The sequence below is a fragment of the Salvelinus alpinus genome, chromosome 4, assembly GCF_045679555.1.
Source record: "Salvelinus alpinus chromosome 4, SLU_Salpinus.1, whole genome shotgun sequence".
Classification (NCBI taxonomy): domain Eukaryota; kingdom Metazoa; phylum Chordata; class Actinopteri; order Salmoniformes; family Salmonidae; genus Salvelinus; species Salvelinus alpinus.
Genome location: NC_092089.1, coordinates 40,010,293 through 40,035,365, shown reverse-complemented (window position 1 = coordinate 40,035,365; position 25,073 = coordinate 40,010,293). Strand labels below are relative to the sequence as shown.

General features: G+C 46.5%; 1 protein-coding gene across 1 annotated transcript in view; it reads left to right on the top strand.

Annotated features, from left to right (window-relative positions):
* The first annotated feature begins 6,167 nt into the window (after positions 1–6,167).
* LOC139573508 (Wilms tumor protein 1-interacting protein-like) overlaps positions 6,168–25,073 on the top strand; it is a 41,496-nt gene continuing 22,590 nt past the window's right edge. Inside the window, exons 1-2 of the mRNA XM_071397021.1 lie at positions 6,168–8,223; positions 21,859–21,960. Of these exons, the coding sequence (XP_071253122.1) occupies positions 6,864–8,223; positions 21,859–21,960 (1,462 nt within the window). The 5' untranslated portion in view covers positions 6,168–6,863. The remainder of the gene's footprint in view (positions 8,224–21,858; positions 21,961–25,073) is intronic.

The following is a 25,073-nucleotide window of genomic DNA, read 5'->3' as shown; positions in this document are numbered from 1 at the left end:
GACATATGGGCTGTGGCAATTTTATTTTTGCGCAATTTGCCTAAATGGGCAATGGAAACACTTCAACCACTACATTTGTATTGGACAATATAGGTTATTTCATGATTATTTTGTTGTTATGACGTCATTACATCCAACTGTTTTTATCGACACACAAGATAGTTAAATGGAAAAGCACCCTAGCAGGCAATTGTCGCATCTATTTTCTATGCAAACTTTCTAAATGTCGACAAAAAGTCTCTAGATAATTTAATGGAGACATAGTTAGTGTCTCAGAGGAAGGTTTGTGACAGTAAATAGTGATAAAAAAGTCAGTTATTATTTTATGCTCACATAAATACATTTCATTGCCCAGTTATCATACAGTATATTGACACAGTTCAGACCAAAATTCCCCTGAACACACATTTAATTGTGTTAGCAATAGCCCCCGAGACATTTGACACCTTCATCAGCGCAGCTGTTTCCATGGCTACTGTAAGTCATTAAATAGGCAACAATATTCCTCTGTAACTCAACTACCAGAGGAAGACCACAAACCTAGCAGCAGGCCCTCTCCAGACTTACAGAAGGCATACATTAACATAGTCTTTAATGGGTTTGAAAGTTTCCCCCGCCCCATGCTTGACTTGGTGGAAACGCAAGGGTGGAGTATGAAGGCTAGTCACACAAGCATTCTCCATTTCACTAGGCTGATCCCAGCCTGCTTAATTGTTTGAAAGGGATAAAACATACTAGCCTGGTACAACCAGACTGATCTGGCAAGCCTTATACATAAGCTCACCAAATCATTGTGTGGTTGTACAAGGATAAAAACATACAGGAGCTGGCTAATTTTCTCAGAGACTGAACTAAATCGGGTAATTTGGTAGTCCCAGGATATATTGTCTATGCCTCCATTGCATAATGAGGCTTGTCTGTTATATTTAATTGTTTTGATGATAAAGCTAATGCATTGGTATGTCTGGTAAAGGACCACATTAAGCCACAGTTATTCTGTTGTTTACCTCTCCATAGCAACACATCACTTGGAGCAGGTTGGCTCAAGTTCTTTTACATTTACATTTAAGTCATTTAGCTGATGCTCTTATCCAGAGCGACTTACAAATTGGAAAGTTCATACATATTCATCCTGGTCCCCCGTGGGGAATGAACCCACAACCCTGGCGTTGCAAGCGCCATGCTCTACCAACTGAGCCACACGGGACCTTCCAAATTCCAATTTCATGTTTTTAACTGTACATTGGTATTTCATATTTTTAAAATGTGCATACATTATGAAATAAGGTCTCAGTTCTATTGCTAATTTCACCTTTTCCAAATGAAAACGTAACAGCTCTGTTGTTGCCAGTGGCGTATATTCATGGACGCCAAGGGAAGCCAGGTTTCCCCCCAAAAAGAATGAGTCTCTGTGTTTCATCATTTTCCTTAAATTCGCAAGAGGCTGAATGTATCTCACCGGAGAAAGCATCCGAGCGAGCGAAAAAGTCCCCCTTTGTCTCTGTATGTGTAGCTCATCTATCTGATGCTGTCTGGTCAAAAAGAGTATGACATAAAATAATAGCTAATCAGAGTTGCGCTAAACTGACTGAGCTCAACTGTGAATAGTCCTGGCGCACCAAAAAAAAGTGTCAAGGGAAGCCAGTTTGGATTTGGCTTCACACCAATCACATCACACCGAGAGCAAAATGTAATTGACAGAAACAACTTAAATTGTTGCATCTCGTTATGTTGTTGTCCTGATGGCTAGCTAGCTACTGTAGATAAAATTGTCCCTTTCCTAAATTAGCCATGGATGGATATAGGGATTTGGACTTGAGGTTTTACTTATTTCTCCATACTGGCCAATGATTATAATGGTAATTCTGATCCAACCAAAAATTCATACATTGTGCCCCTGGCCTGAGAGGATGGAAGTTGAATATGTAGCTAGATGTAGTAGGCTAATGTTAACTATCTGGCCCTTTCGTTCTCCTTGAAAGGAAGTTAGGCTAGCGAGCAAGCATTTTAGCCAGGTAGTCTAGGACAACAAAAACTAAAACCATGTACTGTATGACAGTCATAGACCATTTTGTTAACATGAAAAAGTGGAGGATGGCATTGACATTTCTCTACAAGTAGTGTGAGCCGACATGTTTTTTCAACTTGCACGAATGCACGCACGCACGCACACACACACACACTCTCACACACACACACACACACACACACACACACACACACACACACACACACACACACACACACACACACACACACACACACACACACACACACACACACACACACACACACACACACACACAAATCAGAACCATAGACAGCCAAATCCTATTTACCTTACATTGATTGGACTAAATTGTTTTTGGTATCTTTTAGATGTCACTGTATTAGACTAAGCAGAGGTGATTTGATGATGTTGAAATGTTGATGTTAAAATGGTGCTGGAATAGTGAAGGCAGCTCCTGTTTTCTTTGGGACTTTGCGGTAACTCTCCGTGGTTCTAAATCAATAGTTGTTTAGTTGTCTGAAAATTTCAGAAACATTAACTTGCTTAACCATGCTGTAGGTCTTATAACTGTTTGTTACATGCAATATGCTTTGTGGACTTCACCGGACAGAGGTTGCTCTCTGGTTTTGTGGTGAAACAAATGTGTTGTTGAATTTATTTTGCCATTGTGTCTTCTTATTGTCTTGGCCTTAGGCGTATATTTCACGGTGTTAAGGCATATGAACTAACAGGTTATAGAGCAAACAACCAATTATGGCTGGGCTTCCCCAGTGATTTTACCCAGAAATTGTACCATTTGCTGGAAAGGGAGAGCTCTGCCTTAATAAATATCCATATTCTAATTGTTAGAGCTGATTAATCCGTAAAACAACATGATTTTCTCCAACAAGATTTCCATCACAATCTTAATTAGCTCAAAGTAGTGCCTGCCTATTGTTGGTGGGTATTTGCATGAGAACATTATAAACAAGTGTACTAAGCTCCTTTTTGAGGATGACTGTTTGTGGTGACCGTTTCCTAAATAGTGTACAGATGGTTACTGACTGTGCCTTGTAAACATTCTGTTTTGATTACATCACAGCCAGCCACCACTCTCACAGTCTCTATCCTTCTACGTATACAGCTCGGCTCCACAGACAATGGGATTCATACACAGTACTTAAAGTCCCCACCAAGGACACAGAAAAATACAGATGTGTCCCAATTTGTCAGTTTGAGAAAGACCCTCCCTGTCACGCCCTGACCATAGAGAGCTGTTTATTCTCTATGTTGGTTGGGGCGTGATAGTGACTAGGGTGGGTCATCTAGGTGATTAATGGTTTATGTTGGCCTGGTATGCTTCCCAATCAGAGACAGCTGTTTATCGTTGTCTCTGATTGGAGATCATATTTAGGCAGCCATTTCCCCTTTGTGTTTCGTGGGATCTTGTCTACAGATAGTTGCCTGTGTGCACACCAGTAGCTTCACGTTTCGTTCAGTACTTTGTTGTTTTTGTTCGGTGTTCATTTAATTAAAAGAAAATGTACGTATACCACGCTGCACCTTGGTCCAATCGTTACGACGATCGTGACAGAAGATCCCACCACCAAAGGACCAAGCAGCGTGGCCAGGAGGAGCAGGGATCCTGGGCTCGGGAGAAAAGTGAGTGGAGGACATCATGGACATGGGAGGAGATTATGGCAGGGGACAAGACCCTGCCATGGAAGCAGGCGGAGGCAGCGAAGGAGGATCAACGACGACTCCGGGAGTCGCAACCACGACAGATGCCCGAGAGGCAAAATTTGGGGGGGGGGGGCACAAGGAGTGGTCGGCGGAGCCGAGGGGTAAACCAGAGCCAGTCAGGGAGTCGAGTGAGGAGCTCGACGCAAGATTCTGGAGAGAGGTGCTGGCGTTGAGAGCGCTGCAGAGCGGGCGTGCTGAGGAGCGTGACACCAGTCCGGTGCCACCTGTACCGGTCCCACGCATCAGGCCTCCAGTGCGCCTCCACAGTCCAGTGCGTCCTGTGCCTCCTCCCCGCACTCGCCCTGAGGTGCGTGTCATCAGCCCGGTGCCACCTGTACCGGTCCCATGCATCAGGCCTCCAGTGCACCTCCACAGTCCAGTACGTCCTGTGCCTCTTCCCCGCACTCGCCCTGAGGTGCGTGTCATCAGCCCGGTGCCACCTGTACCGGTCCCACGTATCAGGCCTCCAGTGCGCCTCCACAGTCCAGAGCTTCCGGCGACAGTTGCCGGTCCAGAGCTTCCGGCGACAGTTCCCGGTCCAGAGCTTCCTGCGACAGTTCCCGGTCCAGAGCTTCCGGTGACAGTTCCCGGTCCAGAGCTTCCGGCGACAGTTCCCTGTCCAGAGCTTCCGGCGACAGTTCCCGGTCCAGAGCTTCCGGCGACGTTTCACGGTCCGGAACCTCCTGAGACGATCCACGGTCCGGAACCTCCTGAGACGGTCCGCTGTCCGGAATCTCCTGAGACGGTCTGCGGTCCGGAGCCTCCAGCGACGATCCCCGCACCAGAGCTGCCATGGAGGATGAAGTATCTGCGAGCGGAGTGGGTACTTCGCCCCGCACCGGAGCCGCCCCCGACGTCCTGTGTCATTCACCCGGACCCTCCCCTATTGAGTCAGGTTTTGCGGAATCTACACCTTTTGGGGGGGGGGGGGGGGGGTACTGTCACGCCCTGACCATAGAGAGCTGTTTATTCTCTATGTTGGTTGGGGCGTGATAGTGACTAGTATGCTTCCCAATCAGAAACAGCTGTTTATCGTTGTCTCTGATTGGGGATCATATTTAGGCAGCCATTTCCCCTTTGTGTTTCGTGGGATCTTGTCTACAGATAGTTGCCTGTGTGCACGCCAGTAGCTTCACATTTCGTTCAGTACTTTGTTGTTTTTGTTTGGTGTTCATATAAATAAAAGAAAATGTACGCCTACCGCGCTGCACCTTGGTCCAATCCTTACGACGACCGTGACACTCCCCCCTCCTTTTCCACACAGTAATGTTTACATATTTTGTATTACTCATCTCATATGTATAAATTGTATTTTATTCTATTCTACTGTATTTTAGTCTATGCCACTCCGACATTGCTCGTCCAAATATATATATTTTCTTAATTCCATTCTTTTACGTTAGATTTGTGTGTATTGTTGTGAAATTGTTAGATATTACTTGTTAGATATTACTGCACTGTTGGAGCTAGAAACACAAGCATTTCGCTACACCCGCAATAACATCTGCTAAAAACATGTATGTGACCAAAACAATTTGATTTGATTAGTACAACAGTACTTCCCAGCCACAAAGCACCATTGTGCATTTCTTATGGGAATCCATTAATATGTCAGGTTATAGCTCAGGTTCATACAGTCTATGATCTTAGCACTACCCCTGCCCTCCCTCTCCTCCCACCAACTTTCCACCCTGGGTCGGGACCTGGAACACAATAGAGTGGGGAGTATAATCGGGCACAGCGACGATGCTCTGGTTTCTTGGAGCCCCTGGGCGCTGGGAGGTCAAAGCCTGTTTATTTTTCATCATGCACCTGGTTAGATGGGAATGAGTGACATCATACATCCATGACAGTAGAGGGGGCAGAGTATAGTCATCAGTAATTATTAACCAATATGCCATGGTTTTCCCTACCATTGAATAAGCTGGGTGGGCGGCCTGTTCTGCTCTGGACTCCCTGAAAAAACTTGAAAACTTGACACTTTTTTTTTTACTTAAACAAGATGTGAACATGTCAAAGCAGCCGATACGCATTTGTCAGCACATCATATGAACTTGAGTCATCTGAATGTATAAATCCACATTAACCATATGTGGCCCAAAAATTTTTAGGGACTAATTTAGACTGCAAATCACACTTTGTAGCCCTACATGATTCCTTAGCTATTACACTGTTGATTCATAATGAACTTTAATTCAGTTGGTTCTGCACCAACAAGGTAGCCAAAGAGATTGTGGGTATAAAGTAAGTATATAAATAAACAATGTGTGATAAAAAAAAAGAACATAGCCTAAAGGTGAATGTTTGTTAAGCTATGTCCCTTGAGTTATCTGGGGGTCCGGATATCGTGAATCAAAATCTACTCCAGAATGAAGTGAACACTGCGCCTTTAAAAACAAACAGCGCTCCCTAATCCCACGGTCGACTCCACACTATCCACATTCGGACCAAGAGGTTTGCTTTAGTTCAGTATATTTTGCCGTACGCACTTGTAATAACTGTTCAATTATAGGCGAGCTAAATTAGATAGGACCCCACTGGAATTTGTTTAGCAACTTGCGGGAAAAGTTTGGAACGCATGCACTCGCTACAAAGTTGCAAACAACGTGTTTTGAATGGATGCTTCGGCTGTGAGCGCCATAGTGAAGTTCGGAAAGGGGGCGCAGGCTGGGTCGTAGGCTATCTGATCTGATTTTATAACCAGACAGTATCCTGTTGCGAGCAGAGTCAGCTGGCTCACGGAGGGGGAGGACGGAGCTTCTTCTCGCTATTATTCGGATCTTTGTCCATTCCGGAGTAGGCCTAGGCATAATTGCTTCCGCGGGATAGTTGACACATTCCGGGAGAAACTGTAATTCAACTTCAGGTCGGGATCTCCACGTCAGAATACCGCTTGACAGTGTTCTCTCTCCGCTGCCTGGACTGGACAGTAGACTGGTAATCTTTTACTTTGGGAGTGACGAGGGTTTGGATTTAATCCTTTCGTTTCAATTGTTTACTGTGTTTAACATTGTTTTTATTGGCTAGCCTACTTTTTATTTTATTTTGGACAGAACGTTTTTTTGTGAAAGTTGTGGCTCGAACCTTAAATCAGATCATAGTTTATACACATTTTGTAATTCACTTCAAGATGGATAAATACGACGATTTGGATCTTGAGGCAAGTAAATTTTTAGAAGACCTCAATATGTATGAGGCATCTAGGGACGGGTTGTTCCGAATGAAGAGGGATGCAGGGAACAACTCCGACTTTGAAGAAACCAGGAGGGTTTTTGCCTCCAAAATGACAAAAATCCACATACAGAAACAGCAAGAGGAAATTGCCAAAAACAATTTGGCAGTGAGAATGAACGGGGGTCACAACAGAGCGGCAGACAGCACGTTTTACACCAAAGACAGGCCGCCTATCAATAGCTACAGACAGGCAGGAGAAGCTGCGGCCAAGCCTCCCATACTCTCTGGCCCTATGCCAGGCACCGCCAGTGCCGCGAGTCAGTACGCGCCCTATGACGCTCTGAAACACCATTCACCCAGTCAACAGCCATACAGTTACGGAAACAATTACGATAACAAGGAGCGTTTTGAGCCGCATTCTTACCACCACGCCTTGAGTCCCACCAGCCCAGGGAACGCAACCACACATGCTTCTGGTCGCCCTGCCAGTCCCTCTGTAACTTGGGCCTCTTACTCTTCCAGCCCTGGTGGATCATCAGAGCTTATGTGCAGCCCATCTCAGCAGCCCCCACACCACTCACCATCTCCCTCCTTCTCTGACAGCCTACCATCTCCGAGCCCCACTAGACTGCACCAGAGCAAGGCTGCCACTCTACTAGTGCGGCAGAGACCCCCCACGGTGGCTGATGCTGGGGCTGCAGCAGACTGGATGCGGAGCTTGGGGAACCCAGAGCTGATTGCACCGCTCCCTCTGAGTGCCTTCACTGGTGGAGCTGACCTGTACCAGCATCTGTCTCCCCAACCTGCCCCTGTTACACCGCCAACAGGCCCTTACTCAGCAGCACCCTCCATGGCCCCAAGACCAACCGCCAACCAGGGAAATCTACGCCAGAACGGGCTCTCTCAGAGTCCTGTGGCTCTCACCCCCAGCTCCACCCCTGCTCAAGTGGCTGTCCCACCTGTACCCCCATCTGAGACAGCCCAGCCCAAAGCCACCACTGGAGCTTACTTCCCTGCCTCTGCCTCTCCCTCTGGAACCAGTGTCTCTAGAAGCTTTGGCCAGGGTCAAGGTATAGGCCAGGCGCAGGGCAGGCAAGTGGCCATGGGGGTGGATGTGCCCTCTGGCCTAGACAGCCAGCTGTCCTCTGGTGGGGAGGCATGCCAGCTCCAACCCCAGCCCCAGTCTCTCAAACTGCCCTGCCAGACTCTCCATGTCCAACCGGAGCAGGGGCCGTCTGCCGCCGAGATCAAATTAGAAGCCCTAACCAAGCGTCTGGAGAAGGAGATGGACGCCCAGCCAAAGGCAGACTACTTCGGTAAGCTTAGTTTGACATTTTGATCGACCTGGTGTCTCTCTTTAATCAAATTCACTATTTCTCTGTGTGGGTCACAGTGCGAAAATGGCCCACTGTTCAAAACTTTTCACCTCATTCATTTAACCTTGTCTTTGTGTATGTGTGTGTATGTGTTGATTTTCTCATGCCAGATCAAGTGGAATAGTTGTGAGGGCATCCTAGCGGTAATTCTGTCTGTATGTATGTTTATGATCATCATGGCAGATACTGTTGTTCAGTGTTGAACTCTACAGACAGACAGACAGACAGCGTTTAGCCAGAGGCCTTTCTTCTTTTCTCTCCTCTGTCTTTTAGTCTAGAATGAATAATTGTCTAATTTGTTTTTTCTCGTTCTGCTTAAATCCTCCCGTCTGTGTATGTCACTGACTGCCACCACCCCACCTACCTCTCAGTAATAATTCACTTTTTAATAGTTCCGGCTGAGGCTCGGCCCAGGGCCAACCAGGAGAAGGTTGTCTTCTCCTCTCAGCTGTAATAAGCCTGGTGGATTAAGTGGAGGACACATCAATAACAACATTCATTAGTAACAGAATGCAGGCTGCTTTTTGTTAGATCAGCGCAGCGCTTTCGTCATTGTCTGTAAAACATCCGTTCTCTCCCCTATCACATCCCTTCTCTCCCCGATCACATCCATTCTCTCCCCGAGCACATCCCTTCTCTCCCCGATCACATCCGTTCTCTCCCCGATCACATCCGTTCTCTCCCCGATCACATCCCTTCTCTCCCCGATCACATCCCTTCTCTCCCCGATCACATCCCTTCTCTCCCCGATCACATCCGTTCTCTCCCCGATCACATCCCTTCTCTCCCCGATCACATCCCTTCTCTCCCCGATCACATCCCTTCTCTCCCCGATCACATCCCTTCTCTCCCCGATCACATCCATTCTCTTGTCATGTGTTTGGCTGTTTGACTCAGTCTTTCCAAATAATATCACATGGCCGAGCACAGACCCGGACTTGCACATTCTTGCTCTAAACCGCCATGTGCATGCTCGCACACACACATGTATCCATATACACACAAAGGCACACAGGCACACACACACACACACACCTTTTGTACGCAGCCACAGTCTGGGGAATACAGACAATGACAACTGAATAACAGCACCTGTTAGTGTTTTTCCATGTAGCCTGTAGCTGCCCTAGGATACATGACATCAGTCTCTTGTGTAGTTTAGTTTAAGTACAGATGAATATATAACTGGTTACGAGTAAATTTACACTCTTCCCTTTTAATGCAGAAATAACTATTGAATATAACATTTGTGCCCAATGTGTGCAACAGGAGAAGTGGAAGTGAAAGAGAACATGTTTGGTGGGGCTGATCTACAGATGAGAAAAGCATTGAGGAAGAAAGAAAGAGGAAAAGGAGAGAGTGAGAGAGAAAGAGGTAGGGCAGGAGGAGAAGAGAGAAAGAGGTAGGGCAGGAGGAGAAGAGAGAAAGATGTAGGGCAGGAGGAGAAGAGAGAAAGATGTAGGGCAGGAGGAGGAATTCAACTGGTCAGCAGAAACAGATTCGTAAATGGCCCAAGAGCATTGCTTTCTGCTCCTTTTTTAAAGCTAGTGCCACGCAGCACCCAGTTTGCGCGCTCTCTGGAAATTGTTATCTGGAAATAAGGGAGAGAAGATAAGTGCTTGGCTGTCTTTCCCCCAGCTATACTGCTGTACTGTTGTACCGTACCAGACCTGTACTCTGTGTGCTGCAGTTATAAACTGCTGACAAGGTGTTTATTACTCTGCTCTGAGACCCCAGTTCCAGGCTAGTCCTGTTACTCACACTGACACGGTACCCATGGAAAATATGTGTACAGTATCCTATGTCCTGTAGGTAAGGCCAGGAGTTTTTCCTCCTCACCAGATGACCCTTTCAGGAAAAATTACATTTTACATTACATTTAAGTCATTTAGCAGACGCTCTTATCCAGAGCGACTTACAAATTGGAAAGTTCATACATATTCATCCTGGTCCCCCCGTGGGGAATGAACCCACAACCCTGGCGTTGCAAGCGCCATGCTCTACCAACTGAGCCACACGGGACCACAGATGCTAGTTGTCATAGGTTATGACAAGGTTCTAACTCCTTGTCCTAAGTATTTACTACCATGTATGTACAGTCATTATTAAGACTTGTGTGTGAATGATAATGTTGATTTGGGAGAAAGTTTAGTTCACATGGATGCTTGGGTTCGGCATGTTGAGGCAAGGCCAGTCATCAAAACGGGACGTCCAGTCGAGAGAGAGAGAGAGAGGAACAACGAGAGAGAGAGGAACAACGAGAGAGAGAGGAACACATAGCGTGCACCTGTCCAGCGGTCATAAAGCATCTCACTGCTGCCTCGTAAAAGGAATTTCCTGCAGGAACGAGGAACGTCAGTCAGGATTGTAATTCCCGTCCCAGCCCCCCAGAGTTCACTCATTCAGTATGTAAGGGAAGATGTTCTGGGGCATGTCGCTGTCATGCTGAACACACCCACACAGAATCATAAGCACACATGTTAACATATTATAGCGATTCCTATGGGGGGCCGCAGTGGAAGATGGTAGAACGTTTGTGTATGACAATACTGTAATGCTGACACGCTCACAGCACACACACCCAGCACACACTCATTTTCTGCGTCATGCTGTCGTGCCAGAAAATAGCCTGCGTGACAGACAGATGCAGTTCCTGGCCTGGTCTACACACTGAACTGAAAGAGAAGCTCCATTCCTAACCTGCTTTTTCCCCTGAAAGGAGATGAGTATTCTCTCAGCCTGAACCATAGGTCTGGATGCTCAAAGAGCAAGCAATGCAGATGCAGAAGCAGCTAGGAGAAACTCCCTAGAAAGGCAGGATCCTAGAAACCTAGAGAGGAACCAGGCTCCGAGGGGTGGCTGTGTCGGGTGAAGATTATAAGAGTACATGGTCATTAAGGCCAGATTGTGTTGAGCTACTCCTCTCTACCAAGCTAAACTATGGATAAATGAAGAACCATAATACTATGGGAATTATGTTCTATTCCAGGGTTATCAGTTCAATATTTGGTGTCATTTATTAAAGGATTGCCTAATTTGTATGATACAGTATATTATTGACCAGTGTGACTATAGAGTATTAAGTATGTAAGCCATATTTACACTGGGGGTATATACCTAGTGATTTAGTAGGTTCATGTAAAAGGGAGATTAGTGTGGCCATCCTAAAGGCTCATATGGGTCACCTCCAAAATGATACCCTATTGCCTATTTAGTGCACTACTTGTGACCAGGGCCCATATAGTAGTGCACTGTATAGGGGATAGGGTGCCATTTCAGATCCATGCCTAGTGAGTTTCAGCCAGCTAGGGCTGGGGTCTCATATCATATACACTCTGCTCTGATTGGCAGAGCTGCAGCTAGATGTTCTGGGAAACTGAGTGTGGTGCCAAACGGCTGCACCAGGGGAACACAGAGGAATGTCTGGAGGACGGGACGGGGCTGAGGAAAATAAAGAACGGGTGGTGAGCACACTTAGTTTCATAAATGATTAGATTAACAGAAGGTCCTTCGGGTTAATTTATAGAACCTTTTGTCGCGTCTTAGGCTGTGAGAGAAAGAGGGAGAGAGGTAGAGCAGTGAAAGAGAGTCAGAGCGGAGAGCAGATTTATGGGTAGGAGGTCAGACAGGAAGGGTGAGTGGTGGGACAGGACAGAGGGTGGAGGGGACCCCCCCCCACACACACACAGATAGTAGAGGTTGAGTGCTTTGTATTGTGTTGTGATTAAGGATGGCTGTCTCCTATCAGCCTCTAGTCTGTCTGTTGACTGGACAGTTTACCTTAACTCTTCCCAGGGTGTCTTGGCTTCTGCTTTGGCACTCAATCTGTACCCCTGACAAGTCCTGCAGGAAGCCTTTGTGTGTGTGTGTGTGTGTGTGTGTGCATCTCTCCTCTCTCTCCTCCCTCTTTATCTCTCTCTGTGTCTGGGCCTGGGGCCTTGCTTCAGTGTTTGATTGGTTGTATAAGTAAATGTGTGTTAGTGTAGTGAGAGAATGTTCTTGTGATGTTAGGCTGCTGTTTTGGGTGGGACCAGTGTTGATGTGATTTCATAATGTCCTAGCCTTGGATTCTAATACTTCCATATGACACACACACACACACACACAACACACACACACACACACACACACACACACACACACACACACACACACACACACACACACACACACACACACACACACACACACACACACACACACAAACAAAAACTAGTAGTACTATAAGGACTATTACTAAGTGCAGTAGTCTTATTTGGCCTCTAACATGACAAGTCAACTACCATAATATCAAGCTCCTGTCAGAGATTGTGGAGGTTTATGAAGAGGCTTGTTGTGAGCCGTTGGGAAGCAGTAGACGTTTTGACTGCTGGGCTGCTGGGCTGGTGTTTGGGGGGTGAAGTGAGGGGGAGGATGGGGGGTGAAGTTTTGGCTCTGTGTTTTGATTCCATTCCCCCCTCACCCATGCCCTCATAACTGTTAAAGAAAGCACTCCCCTATAAAATCACAGGGGTTTTGGAATATGGGACTGTAATCAGGGAGGAAAATGTTGCTTCTTTACCTAAGAATGTTTGTCCTAAACAGGAACCAGTTTGTTTGGTTGTTTATGTATCCCTCTTACTTTTCAGTGCATTTTACAGTTTCAATGGCATGTACATTACAAACAACAGCTGTGACTTTCAACTCTGGTAGAAAATCATACAATTCTCTGTTTTTAAATTTCACCAAGTTAAACCAAAGTTGAGCTAAATAAACCCAACCCTGTTGAGTCCATACAGTAGAACTGACTGTCTGTCTAATGAAGGATTGAACCTAGAATTCCAGGGTTGAGGCCAGATGGTTTGGAGGAGAGGAGAGGAGAGGAGAGGAGGGGTAGAGGAAGAGGAGAGGAGAGGAGGGGTAGAGGTGTCACGTTCCTGACCTATTTTATGTTATTTTTGTATATGTTTAGTTGGTCAGGGCGTGAGTTGGGGTGGGCATTGTATGTTTTGTGTTTTCTATGTTTAGGGCACTTGAAATTAGCCTTATATGGTTCTCAATCAGAGACAGGTGTTTGACGTTTTCCTCTGATTGAGAACCATATATAGGTTGGCTGTTCACACTGTTTGTTTGTGGGTGATTGTCTTCCGTGTCTGTGTCTGCGCACCACACGGGACTGTTTTGGTTGTTCGGTTCGTTTATTGTAGTCTGTTCCTGTTCGTGAGTTCTGCGTGTTTTATGTAAGTTCCATGATCAGGTCTGTCTACGTTGTTTGTTTGTTATTTTGTATAAGTCAAGTATAGTTCGTGTCAGTCTTCGTCTTTTCAATAAATTCATTATGTCAACATATCTCGCTGCGTATTGGTCCACCGATCCTTCTCTCCTCCTCGTCTGAGGAGGAGGAAGATCTAGAACGCCGTTACAAGAGGAAGTGGAGAGGAGAGGAGAGGAGGGAGGAACACATGATGAGAGGAGTAGGCCCTTAATCTCCAGACATTGTTATGTAAGGGGATAGGTAGATGTGGCTGTGCTGTAGGCTACAGTGGTTTATTGTCATTTTGAGGGGAGGGTTAATTCAATAAGGTCTGTATATAGCTCATTCCTATATTGTGTTACAGTATCAGAGGTATTCCTATATTGTGTTACAGTATCAGAGGTATTCCTGTATTGTGTTACAGTATCAGAGGTATTCCTGTATTGTGTTACAGTATCAGAGGTATTCCTATATTGTGTTACAGTATCAGAGGTATTCCTATATTGTGTAACAGTATCAGAGGTATTCCTGTATTGTGTTACAGTATCAGAGGTATTCCTTTATTCTGTTACAGTATCAGAGGTATTCCTGTATTGTGTTACAGTATCAGAGGTATTCCTGTATTGTGTTACAGTATCAGAGGTATTCCTATATTGTGTTACAGTATCAGAGGTATTCCTTTATTGTGTTACAGTATCAGAGGTATTCCTATATTGTGTTACAGTATCAGAGGTAGAGTCATAATACGCAGGACAAATGGCTTAAAGCCAGTCACAGGTTCTAAGGCCAGACTAGAGGACTGTGTTGTAGTTAACAGGAGATGTTGATTCAATTAGGTATATACACTGAGTATACTAAACATTAGGAACACCTTCCTAATAATGGGTTGAACCCCCCACTCCCCCTCATACAAGGTGTTGAAAGCGTTCCACATGGATGCTGGCCCATGTTGACTCAAATGCTTCCCACAGTTGTGTCAAGTTGGCTTGATGTCCTTTCGTGGTGGACCATTCTTAAGCATGGAAAAACCCAGTAGCATTGCAGTTATTGACACAAACCGATGTGCCTGGCACCTACTACCATACCCCGTTCAAAGGCACTTCAATCTTCATGTCTTGCCCATTCACCCTCTGAATGGCACACATACACAATCCGTGTCTCAAAAATCCTTCTTTAACCTGTCTCCTCCCCTTCAATTTACAATGATTGAAGTGGATTTAAAAAGTGACATCAAGAAGGGATCATAGCGTTCACCTGGATTCACCTGGTCAGTCTATGTCATGGAAAGAGCAGGTGTTCTTAATGTTTTGTACACTCAGTGTACGTTCAGTTTATTATGTACACCCATCTAGTACCTGGTCGCACCCCCCTTGCCTCCAGAACAGTCTGAATTCTTCGGGGCATGGAAGCATTGCTCAATTGGTTTCAAGGAACCTAACGTGTGCCAGGAAAACATTCCCCACACCATTACACCACCAGCCTGTACCATTAACACCACCAGCCTGTACCAATAACACCACCAGCCTGTACCATTAACACCACCAGCCTGTACCAATAACACCACCAGCCTGTACCAATAACACCACCAGCCTGTACCATTAACACCACCAGCCTGTACCATTAACACCACCAGCCTGTACCATTAACACCACCAGCCTGTACCATTAACACCACCAGCCTGTACCATTAACACCACCAGCCTGTACCATTAACACCACCAGCCTGTACCATTAACACCACCAGCCTGTACCATTAACACCACCAGCCTGTACCATTAACACCACCAGCCTGTACCATTAACACCACCAGCCTGTACCATTAACACCACCAGCCTGTACCATTAACACCACCAGCCTGTACCATTAACACCACCAGCCTGTACCATTAACACCACCAGCCTGTACCATTAACACCACCAGCCTGTACCATTAACACCACCAGCCTGTACCATTAACACCACCAGCCTGTACCATTAACACCACCAGCCTGTACCATTAACACCACCAGCCTGTACCATTAACACCACCAGCCTGTACCATTAACACCACCAGCCTGTACCATTAACACCACCAGCCTGTACCATTAACACCACCAGCCTGTACCATTAACACCACCAGCCTGTACCATTAACACCACCAGCCTGTACCATTAACACCACCAGCCTGTACCATTAACACCACCAGCCTGTACCATTAACACCACCAGCCTGTACCATTAACACCACCAGCCTGTACCATTAACACCACCAGCCTGTACCATTAACACCACCAGCCTGTACCATTAACACCACCAGCCTGTACCATTAACACCACCAGCCTGTACCAATAACACCACCAGCCTGTACCATTAACACCACCAGCCTGTACCATTAACACCACCAGCCTGTACCATTAACACCACCAGCCTGTACCATTAACACCACCAGCCTGTACCATTAACACCACCAGCCTGTACCATTAACACCACCAGCCTGTACCATTAACACCACCAGCCTGTACCATTAACACCACCAGCCTGTACCATTAACACCACCAGCCTGTACCATTAACACCACCAGCCTGTACCATTAACACCACCAGCCTGTACCATTAACACCACCAGCCTGTACCATTAACACCACCAGCCTGTACCATTAACACCACCAGCCTGTACCATTAACACCACCAGCCTGTACCATTAACACCACCAGCCTGTACCATTAACACCACCAGCCTGTACCATTAACACCACCAGCCTGTACCATTAACACCACCAGCCTGTACCATTAACACCACCAGCCTGTACCATTAACACCACCAGCCTGTACCATTAACACCACCAGCCTGTACCATTAACACCACCAGCCTGTACCATTAACACCACCAGCCTGTACCATTAACACCACCAGCCTGTACCATTAACACCACCAGCCTGTACCATTAACACCACCAGCCTGTACCATTAACACCACCAGCCTGTACCATTAACACCACCAGCCTGTACCATTAACACCACCAGCCTGTACCATTAACACCACCAGCCTGTACCATTAACACCACCAGCCTGTACCATTAACACCACCAGCCTGTACCATTAACACCACCAGCCTGTACCATTAACACCACCAGCCTGTACCATTAACACCACCAGCCTGTACCATTAACACCACCAGCCTGTACCATTAACATCACCAGCCTCTACCATTAACACCACCAGCCTGTACCATTAACACCACCAGCCTGTACCATTACACCACCAGCCTGTACCATTAATACCACCAGCCTGTACCATTAATACCACCAGCCTGTACCATTAACACCACCAGCCTGTACCATTAACACCACCAGCCTGTACCATTAACGCCACCAGCCTGTACCATTAACACCACCAGCCTGTACCATTAACACCACCAGCCTCTACCATTAACACCACCAGCCTGTACCATTAACACCACCAGTCTGTACCATTAACACCACCAGCCTCTACCATTAACACCACCAGCCTGTACCATTAACACCACCAGCCTCTACCATTAACACCACCAGCCTGTACCATTACACCACCAGCCTGTACCATTAACACCACCAGCCTGTACCATTAACACCACCAGCCTGTACCATTAACACCACCAGCCTGTACCATTAACACCACCAGCCTGTACCATTAACACCACCAGCCTGTACCATTAACACCACCAGCCTGTACCATTAACACCACCAGCCTGTACCATTAACACCACCAGCCTGTACCATTAACACCACCAGCCTGTACCATTAACACCACCAGCCTGTACCATTAACACCACCAGCCTGTACCATTAACACCACCAGCCTGTACCATTAACACCACCAGCCTGTACCATTAACACCACCAGCCTGTACCATTAACACCACCAGCCTGTACCATTAACACCACCAGCCTGTACCATTAACATCACCAGCCTCTACCATTAACACCACCAGCCTGTACCATTAACACCACCAGCCTGTACCATTACACCAGCAGCCTGTACCATTAATACCACCAGCCTGTACCATTAACACCACCAGCATGTACCATTAACACCACCAGCCTGTACCATTAACACCACCAGCCTGTACCATTAACACCACCAGCCTGTACCATTAACACCACCAGCCTCTACCATTAACACCACCAGCCTGTACCATTAACACCACCAGTCTTCCATTAACACCACCAGCCTCTACCATTAACACCACCAGCCTGTACCATTAACACCACCAGCCTCTACCATTAACACCACCAGCCTGTACCATTACACCACCAGCCTGTACCATTAACACCACCAGCCTGTACCATTAACACCACCAGCCTGTACCATTAACACCACCAGCCTGTACCATTAACACCACCAGCCTGTACCATTAACACCACCAGCCTGTACCATTAACACCACCAGCCTGTACAATTACACCACCAGCCTGTACCATTAACACCACCAGCCTGTACCATTAACACCACCAGCCTGTACCATTAACACCACCAGCCTGTACCATTAACACCACCAGCCTGTACCATTAACACCACCAGCCTGTACCATTAACACCACCAGCCTGTACCATTAACACCACCAGCCTGTACCATTACACCACCAGCCTGTACCATTAACACCACCAGCCTCTACCATTAACACCACCAGCCTGTACCATTAACACCACCAGCCTCTACCATTAACACCACCAGCCTGTACCATTAACACCACCAGCCTGTACCATTAACACCACCAGCCTGTACCATTAACACCACCAGCCTGTACCATTAACACCAGACTGGATGGGGCCATGGAGTCATGCTGCTTACGCCAAATCCTGACTCTGCTACCAGCATGATGCAACAGGAACCGGAATTTGTCAGACAAGGAAATGTTTTTCCACTCCTCAATTGTCCAGTGTTGGTGATCGCGTGCCCACTGGAGCCGCTTCTTCTTGTTTTTAGTTAATATGAGTGGAACCCCGTGTGGTTCTCTGTAAACCCTAGACACTGTCCTGCATGAAAAGTCCAGGAGGCCGGCCTGTTCTGAGGTACTGGAACCAGCGAGCCTGGCACCGACTATCATACCACGCTCAAAGTCGCTTAGGTTACTCGTTTTGCACGTTCGATCAAACAGTAACTGAATGCCTGTCTACCTGCTCTAAATAGCAAGCCACGGCCACATGACTCACTGTCTGTAGGAGCGAACCATTTTCGTGAATGGGTTGGTGTACCTAATAAACTGTGTATAGCTCTATATTGTGTTACAGTATGAAGAGGTGAACTTAATGTTGTGTCTTGTCTGTGGATGCGTTGCAAATGGGCCCCTATTCCCAATGTAGGGAGTAGGGGCCTTTGGGGATGCTGCCAGTGAGTTAGGGGAGGAGGCATACAGACGTAGTGCCTGGTGATGTCTGTCTGCAGGAGAGCAGGCCAGAGACAGAAGCTTCTTTGTGAGTGGCCAGGCGAGGAGGCGGTACTGTCCCTGGCGTGGTCTTCGTCCCCCTGGGGAATGTTGTGTGTGTAACACACTGTTGTTTCAGCACAGTGCCAGGCCATGCTGCTGTGGGCTCATGTTGTTCTGTTACCACATCTCTCTCAGCACACTGCCAACCTCTCAGCTCAGTCAGAAGGCCACAGCACACAAAACACCTCAGAGGACACATGACACGAGCTCTTTCTATTTTCGCTGGACTCTCTCTCGCTCTCTTTCGCATTCTTTCTCTCACTCTTTCTGTCTTTCTTTCTCTCGCTCTCTCACACTCTCTATCAGTCTATGGAACTTTCCACCTCCGCTGCCTGTCAGCTGACTAGATTATACTGCACGATTGGCTGTGTGTGTGTGTACGTTGCTATGCACGGCAGTATGCACATGCATGATTGAAGAGGGTGACAGAACAAACCACTGGCTGTGAAGACCCAACATTATACATTGATTAAGACATGGCATGTTCTGGGTGACAACCCAATCACAGTTGGCCCATATGAACTACTGAACCTCACCCACCACAGGTATACACACCAGCTTGGACAGCTCTCCAACTTGCATTACAGTCTCTTACATTTTTTTCTTCCCTTTCTCCTCTTTTTCTATCACTCCTTTCTCTCTCTTTCCTTCTCTTGACTGTCTGTCTCTACCACCAACCTCTCACTTCCTGTCCTGTCTGATTGATGGTCTATAAAGGGGGAGGGCGAAAGGGACGTTTGTGTGTGTGTCTTTCAGTCTGGCTGAAGTGTGTAGAACAGTGTGTGTGTGCGTCTGCCTGTGTGTGTGCGTGCGTGCCGTCTGTCTAGCAGCAGTGTGTGCAGGGAGCAGCGTTTGGTAGGAACAGGTCTTTTATCACTGTGTTCATGTGACAGACTCCTCTAGCCCAGAGCCAAACCAAACAAGCAGATTGGAATATATTTCCCCTTTCAATGATACAGCATGGCTAACTCATTTCCTTTGACTGTTGATAGGCTTTTTTCATTCCATTGTTTGTGTCTGGTTCTATCAGGCTGCTTGTTATGGATCCAGCCTCTTAATCAGACTGTTTTTATTTGTGTTATGGAATGCGTACAATTCTAACTTTCTATTCTAACAGGACAACTGCTTATGACTGAGACAGTAGTGGTGCCAAAGTACATGATGATTGTGTGTGTGTGTGTGTGTGTGTGTGTGTGTGTGTGTGTGTGTGTGTGTGTGTGTGTGTGTGTGTGTGTGTGTGTGTGTGTGTGTGTGTGTGTGTGTGTGTGTGTGTGTGTGTGTGTGTGTTAGAGGTCGACCGATTAATCGGCATGGCTGATTATTAGGGCCGATTTCAAGTTTTCATAACAGTTGGTAATCTGCATTTTTGGACACCGATTATGGCCGATTACATTGCATTCTGCAAGGAAACTGTGTGGCAGGCTGACCACCTGTTACACGAGTGCAGCAAGGAGCAAAGGTAAGTTGCTAGCTAGCATTAAACTTATCTTATAAAAAACAATCAATATTCACATAATCACTAGTTAACTACACATGGTTGATGATATTACTAGTTTATCTAGCTTGTCCTGCGTTGCATATAATCGATGCGGTGCCTGTTCATTTATCATTGAATTACAGCCTACTTCGCCAAACGGGTGATGATTTAACAAAAGTGCATTTGTGAAAAAAAGCACAATCGTTGCACGAGTGTACCTAACCATAAACATCAATGCCTTTCTTAAAATCAATACACAGAAGTATATATTTTTTAAACCTGCATATTTAGTTAAAAGATTTTCATGTTAGCAGGCGATATTTACGAGGGAAATTGTGTCACTTCTCTTGAGTTTATTGCACGCAGAGTCAGGGTATATGCAACAGTTTGGGCCACCTGGCTCTTTGCGAATTAATTTGCCAGAATTTCTCATAATTATGACATAACAAGGTTGTGCAATGTAACAGCAATATTTAGACTTAGGGTTGCCACCCGTTCGATAAAATACGGAACGGTTCCGTATTTCACTGAAAGAATAAACGTTTTGTTTTCGAAATGATAGTTTCCGGATTTGACTATATTAATGACCAAAGGCTTGTATTTCTGTGTTTATTATATCATAATTAAGTCTATGATTTGATAGAGCAGTCTGACTGAGCTGTGGTAGGCAGCAGCAGGCTCGTAAGCATTCATTCAAACTTTACTGGGTTTGCCAGCAGCTCCAAGCAATGCTTGGATCACAGCGCTGTTTATGACTTCAAGACTATCAACTCCTGAGATTAGGCTGGCAATACTATAGTGCCCATTCAAACATCCAATATACAAAGGTATATGAAATACAAATGGTATAGAGAGAAATAATTTACGCGTCACAATTCCTATAATAACTACAACCTAAAACATCTTAACTGGGAATATTGAAGAACTGGGAATATTGAACCACAAGCTTTCATATGTTCTGAGCAAGGAACTTAAACGTTAGCTTTTTTACATGGCACATATTGCACTTTTACTTTCTTCTCCAACACTGTGTTTTTGCATTATTTCATCCAAATTAAGCATGTTTCATTATTTATTTGAGACTAAATATATGTTATTTATGTATTATATTAAGTTAAAGTAAGTGTTCATTGTTCATTCAGTATTGTTGTAATTGTCGTTATTACAAATATATATGTATATATATACAGTATATCACAAAAGTGAGTACACCCCTCACATTTTTGTAAATATTTGAGTATATATACTCAAATATATACAAAAATGTGAGGGGTGTACTCACTTTTGTGATATACTGTATATATAAATCGGCCGATTAATCGGTATCGGCTTTTTTTGGTCCTCCAATAATCGGTATCGGCGTTGAAAAATCATAATCGATCGACTTCTAGTTCATGTCTCTGACCTGGCTGTTGTGTTGTGTTCCAGGGAGCTGTGTGAAGTGTAACAAGGCAGTGTACGGAGCCACTGAGGCCTGCCAGGCTATGGGAAGCCTCTATCATGATGTCTGCTTCACCTGCAGCGCCTGCAGTAAGTACTACTACAGTAAACCCTGTCTACCTCACCTACTCTCTCCTTACCTCTAACATGACATACTTTACCTGAAGTAAGTATCCTACCACTTTCCCCCTATATTAATATACTGTATATGTATATAATTATTCAAACAAAAATTGTTATTTATTTTTTATGGATGGTAAAGCGCTTTCAGTGTGAACTTAAACAGATATAAATGATGTAGAAAATATAATGGAGCTATATATTTTAAAATATAATCCATTTTTTGAGAACTAACAATCACCAAAATAAAAACTAGACAGGGACAATCTAAAATTCTAAAAATGGCATGGGGCCCCCATTGATTTTGTTATAATGTTGTTGTTACTCAGATAGCATAAGAACTTAGCTTGGAAATTAGCTTTAAAACTGCACATGTGTCTTTCAGCGTCATGACAAAATGTGTAAAATTGCAGGAATTAGCTAGAAAACAGCAACATGTTGTCTCTGCTGCCAAGAGGACGGCATCTAAAATTCGGCCTCTAGGTAGACCGCGCCATTGGCCACGACCACTACCACGACCACAACCACTACCACATCAGCCACCCCCCAAACCTACTGACCTATATACACAAACCCAACCTGCCTCACTCACTCTTTCCTCACCTTCTGTGTACACGCATGTAGGCACGTTCGCACACACACACACACACACACACACACACACACACACACACACACACACACACACACACACACACACACACACACACACACACACACACACACACACACAGTCACCTAGTCCAGGGTTTCTCAAACTCGGTCCTAGGTGACTCTGAGTACACATTTAGTTTTTTGCCCTAGCACTACACAGCTAATTCAAATAATCAAAACTTAATGATCAGTTGGTAGTTTGAATCAGCTGTGTAGTGCTAGGGCAAAAACCACAATGTGCACCCAGACGTAGGGACCCCAGGACCGAGTTTGGGAAACCCTGACCTAGTCCACCCAGTGTGTTGAACAGGCTCCCATGCAGCTCATGTCAGATCATGTTGCTGTGAGTTGTATTGTATGCTGAGTTCCTGTTCAACTAAATGGAACTGTCACATCATCTCTCCGACACTCATCCCCCGCTCCAGGCACACACACACACACACACACAATACTGCACACATATACACACACCGTCAGCTCCATGATTACAACCAAGGAACTGTGGTGTTTAGTTTCGGGGTGTGTCAGTCTCTCCTTCAGCCCACACAAAGAGAAGAGAATGCCACATCTGAACACACAGACCCTGGGACATGAAGCTATATCACCGCAGCTGCAGTTTAGTGGCTCATTGATTCATCAAATCAATCGATGTGATTCAGTAGTTCACCAACTTTATGGTTCAGCGTCTCACTGATTTAGTGATGTTCAGCTTGGATGGTTCCCTGGCTGCACCAAATTTGCTTCCCCCTGCCCTTGCCTGTCTGTCTCCTCACCTCCCCTGACCTTAGCTTCTCCCATAAATGAGCTTGGCCCTGTCTTTCCACTGTGATCTCCTTACTAGAACTTCAGAGGGATTCCAGAGCCATCCTGTCTAGATGGTTGCTGCTCTGGTATCTATAGATGAATCGACCAATTAAAATCCCCCTGTGGAGATGATCTGTGACCTCTGCCCATGCCCATTAGAGGGCAGTGTGAGGCCTCCTGACCCCTGACCTGAAAGCTCATGCTCTATCATCGCTGATTAACACACCCTGTGTTGTCCTTTATCTTCCCAACCGTTTGTGTGTGTATGTGCGTGCGTGTGTGTGTATGAGAGAGAGAGAGTGTGACTGTGTGAGGCACTAAAAAGAAGAGCCACGGAAGGGAGAAAGTGCATACCTTCCATACCCTTCTCCATCTGAGGGCACAGAGGCTGCGGCCGGCTCCACAGGGAGAGGGACCGGGCCGGGGAGGAATGCATGCGTAGGGGGCCTCGGGGTGGGAGTCCGAGGACAGGACACAGACTGGTGTTATGCCAGCTGGATCCAGGGAGGTAGGGGTGCACGGGGCAGGACAGCAGGACCATTCAGAACTAGCTACCACACACTGTCAAGTTCCATATGCCGGAACACACACACACACACACACACACACACACACACACACACACACACACACACACACACACACACACACACACACACACACACACACACACACACACACACACACACACACACACACACACAGCAACGGTCTTGTTAAGCAGACTCTCCCTCCCCCTTAACCCCTCAACCACCTTCATGGCTCTTTTGTTGCATAACAGAATCTTTAAGACTCTGAACTTAAAATACTTAAAGGGGAATGTCTCCCCCCTTCCTCAAGGTGCCTGGGAGACAGGCAGGGTGGAGGTTGGTGGAGGTTGGGGGAGGCAGGGTGGAGGTAGGGGGGAGGCAGGGTGGAGGTTGGGGGAGGCAGGGTGGAGGTAGTGGGGAGGTAGTGGGGAGGTAGGGTGGAGGTAGTGGGGAGGCAGGGTGGAGGTAGGGGGGAGGCAGGGTGGAGGTAGGGGGGAGGCAGGGTGGAGGTTGGGGGAGGCAGGGTGGAGGTTGGGGGAGGCAGGGTGGAGGTTGGGGGAGGCAGGGTGGAGGTAGTGGGGAGGTAGGGTGGAAGTAGTGGGGAGGTAGTGGGGAGGTAGTGGGGAGGTAGGGTGGAAGTAGTGGGGAGGCAGGGTGGAGGTTGGGGGAGGCAGGGTGGAGGTAGTGGGGAGGCAGGGTGGAGGTAGGGGGGAGGCAGGGTGGAGGTAGGGGGGAGGCAGGGTGGAGGTTGGGGGAGGCAGGGTGGAGGTAGTGGGGAGGTAGGGTGGAAGTAGTGGGAGATAGGGGGGAGGCAGGGTGGAGGTAGTGGGGAGGCAGGGTGGAGGTAGGGGGGAGGCAGGGTGGAGGTAGGGGGGAGGCAGGGTGGAGGTTGGGGGAGGCAGGGTGGAGGTAGTGGGGAGGTAGTGGGGAGGTAGTGGGGAGGTAGGGTGGAAGTAGTGGGAGATAGGGGGGAGGCAAGGGGTGCATTCTTTGTTAGGCAGGAGGATAGTTCAAGCTGCATGTCTAGGACAGAAGACAGAAGACGCATCGCTCACAAAAGGTTCCAGTTAAAGCAGCTTCTAGAAAGATCACAAA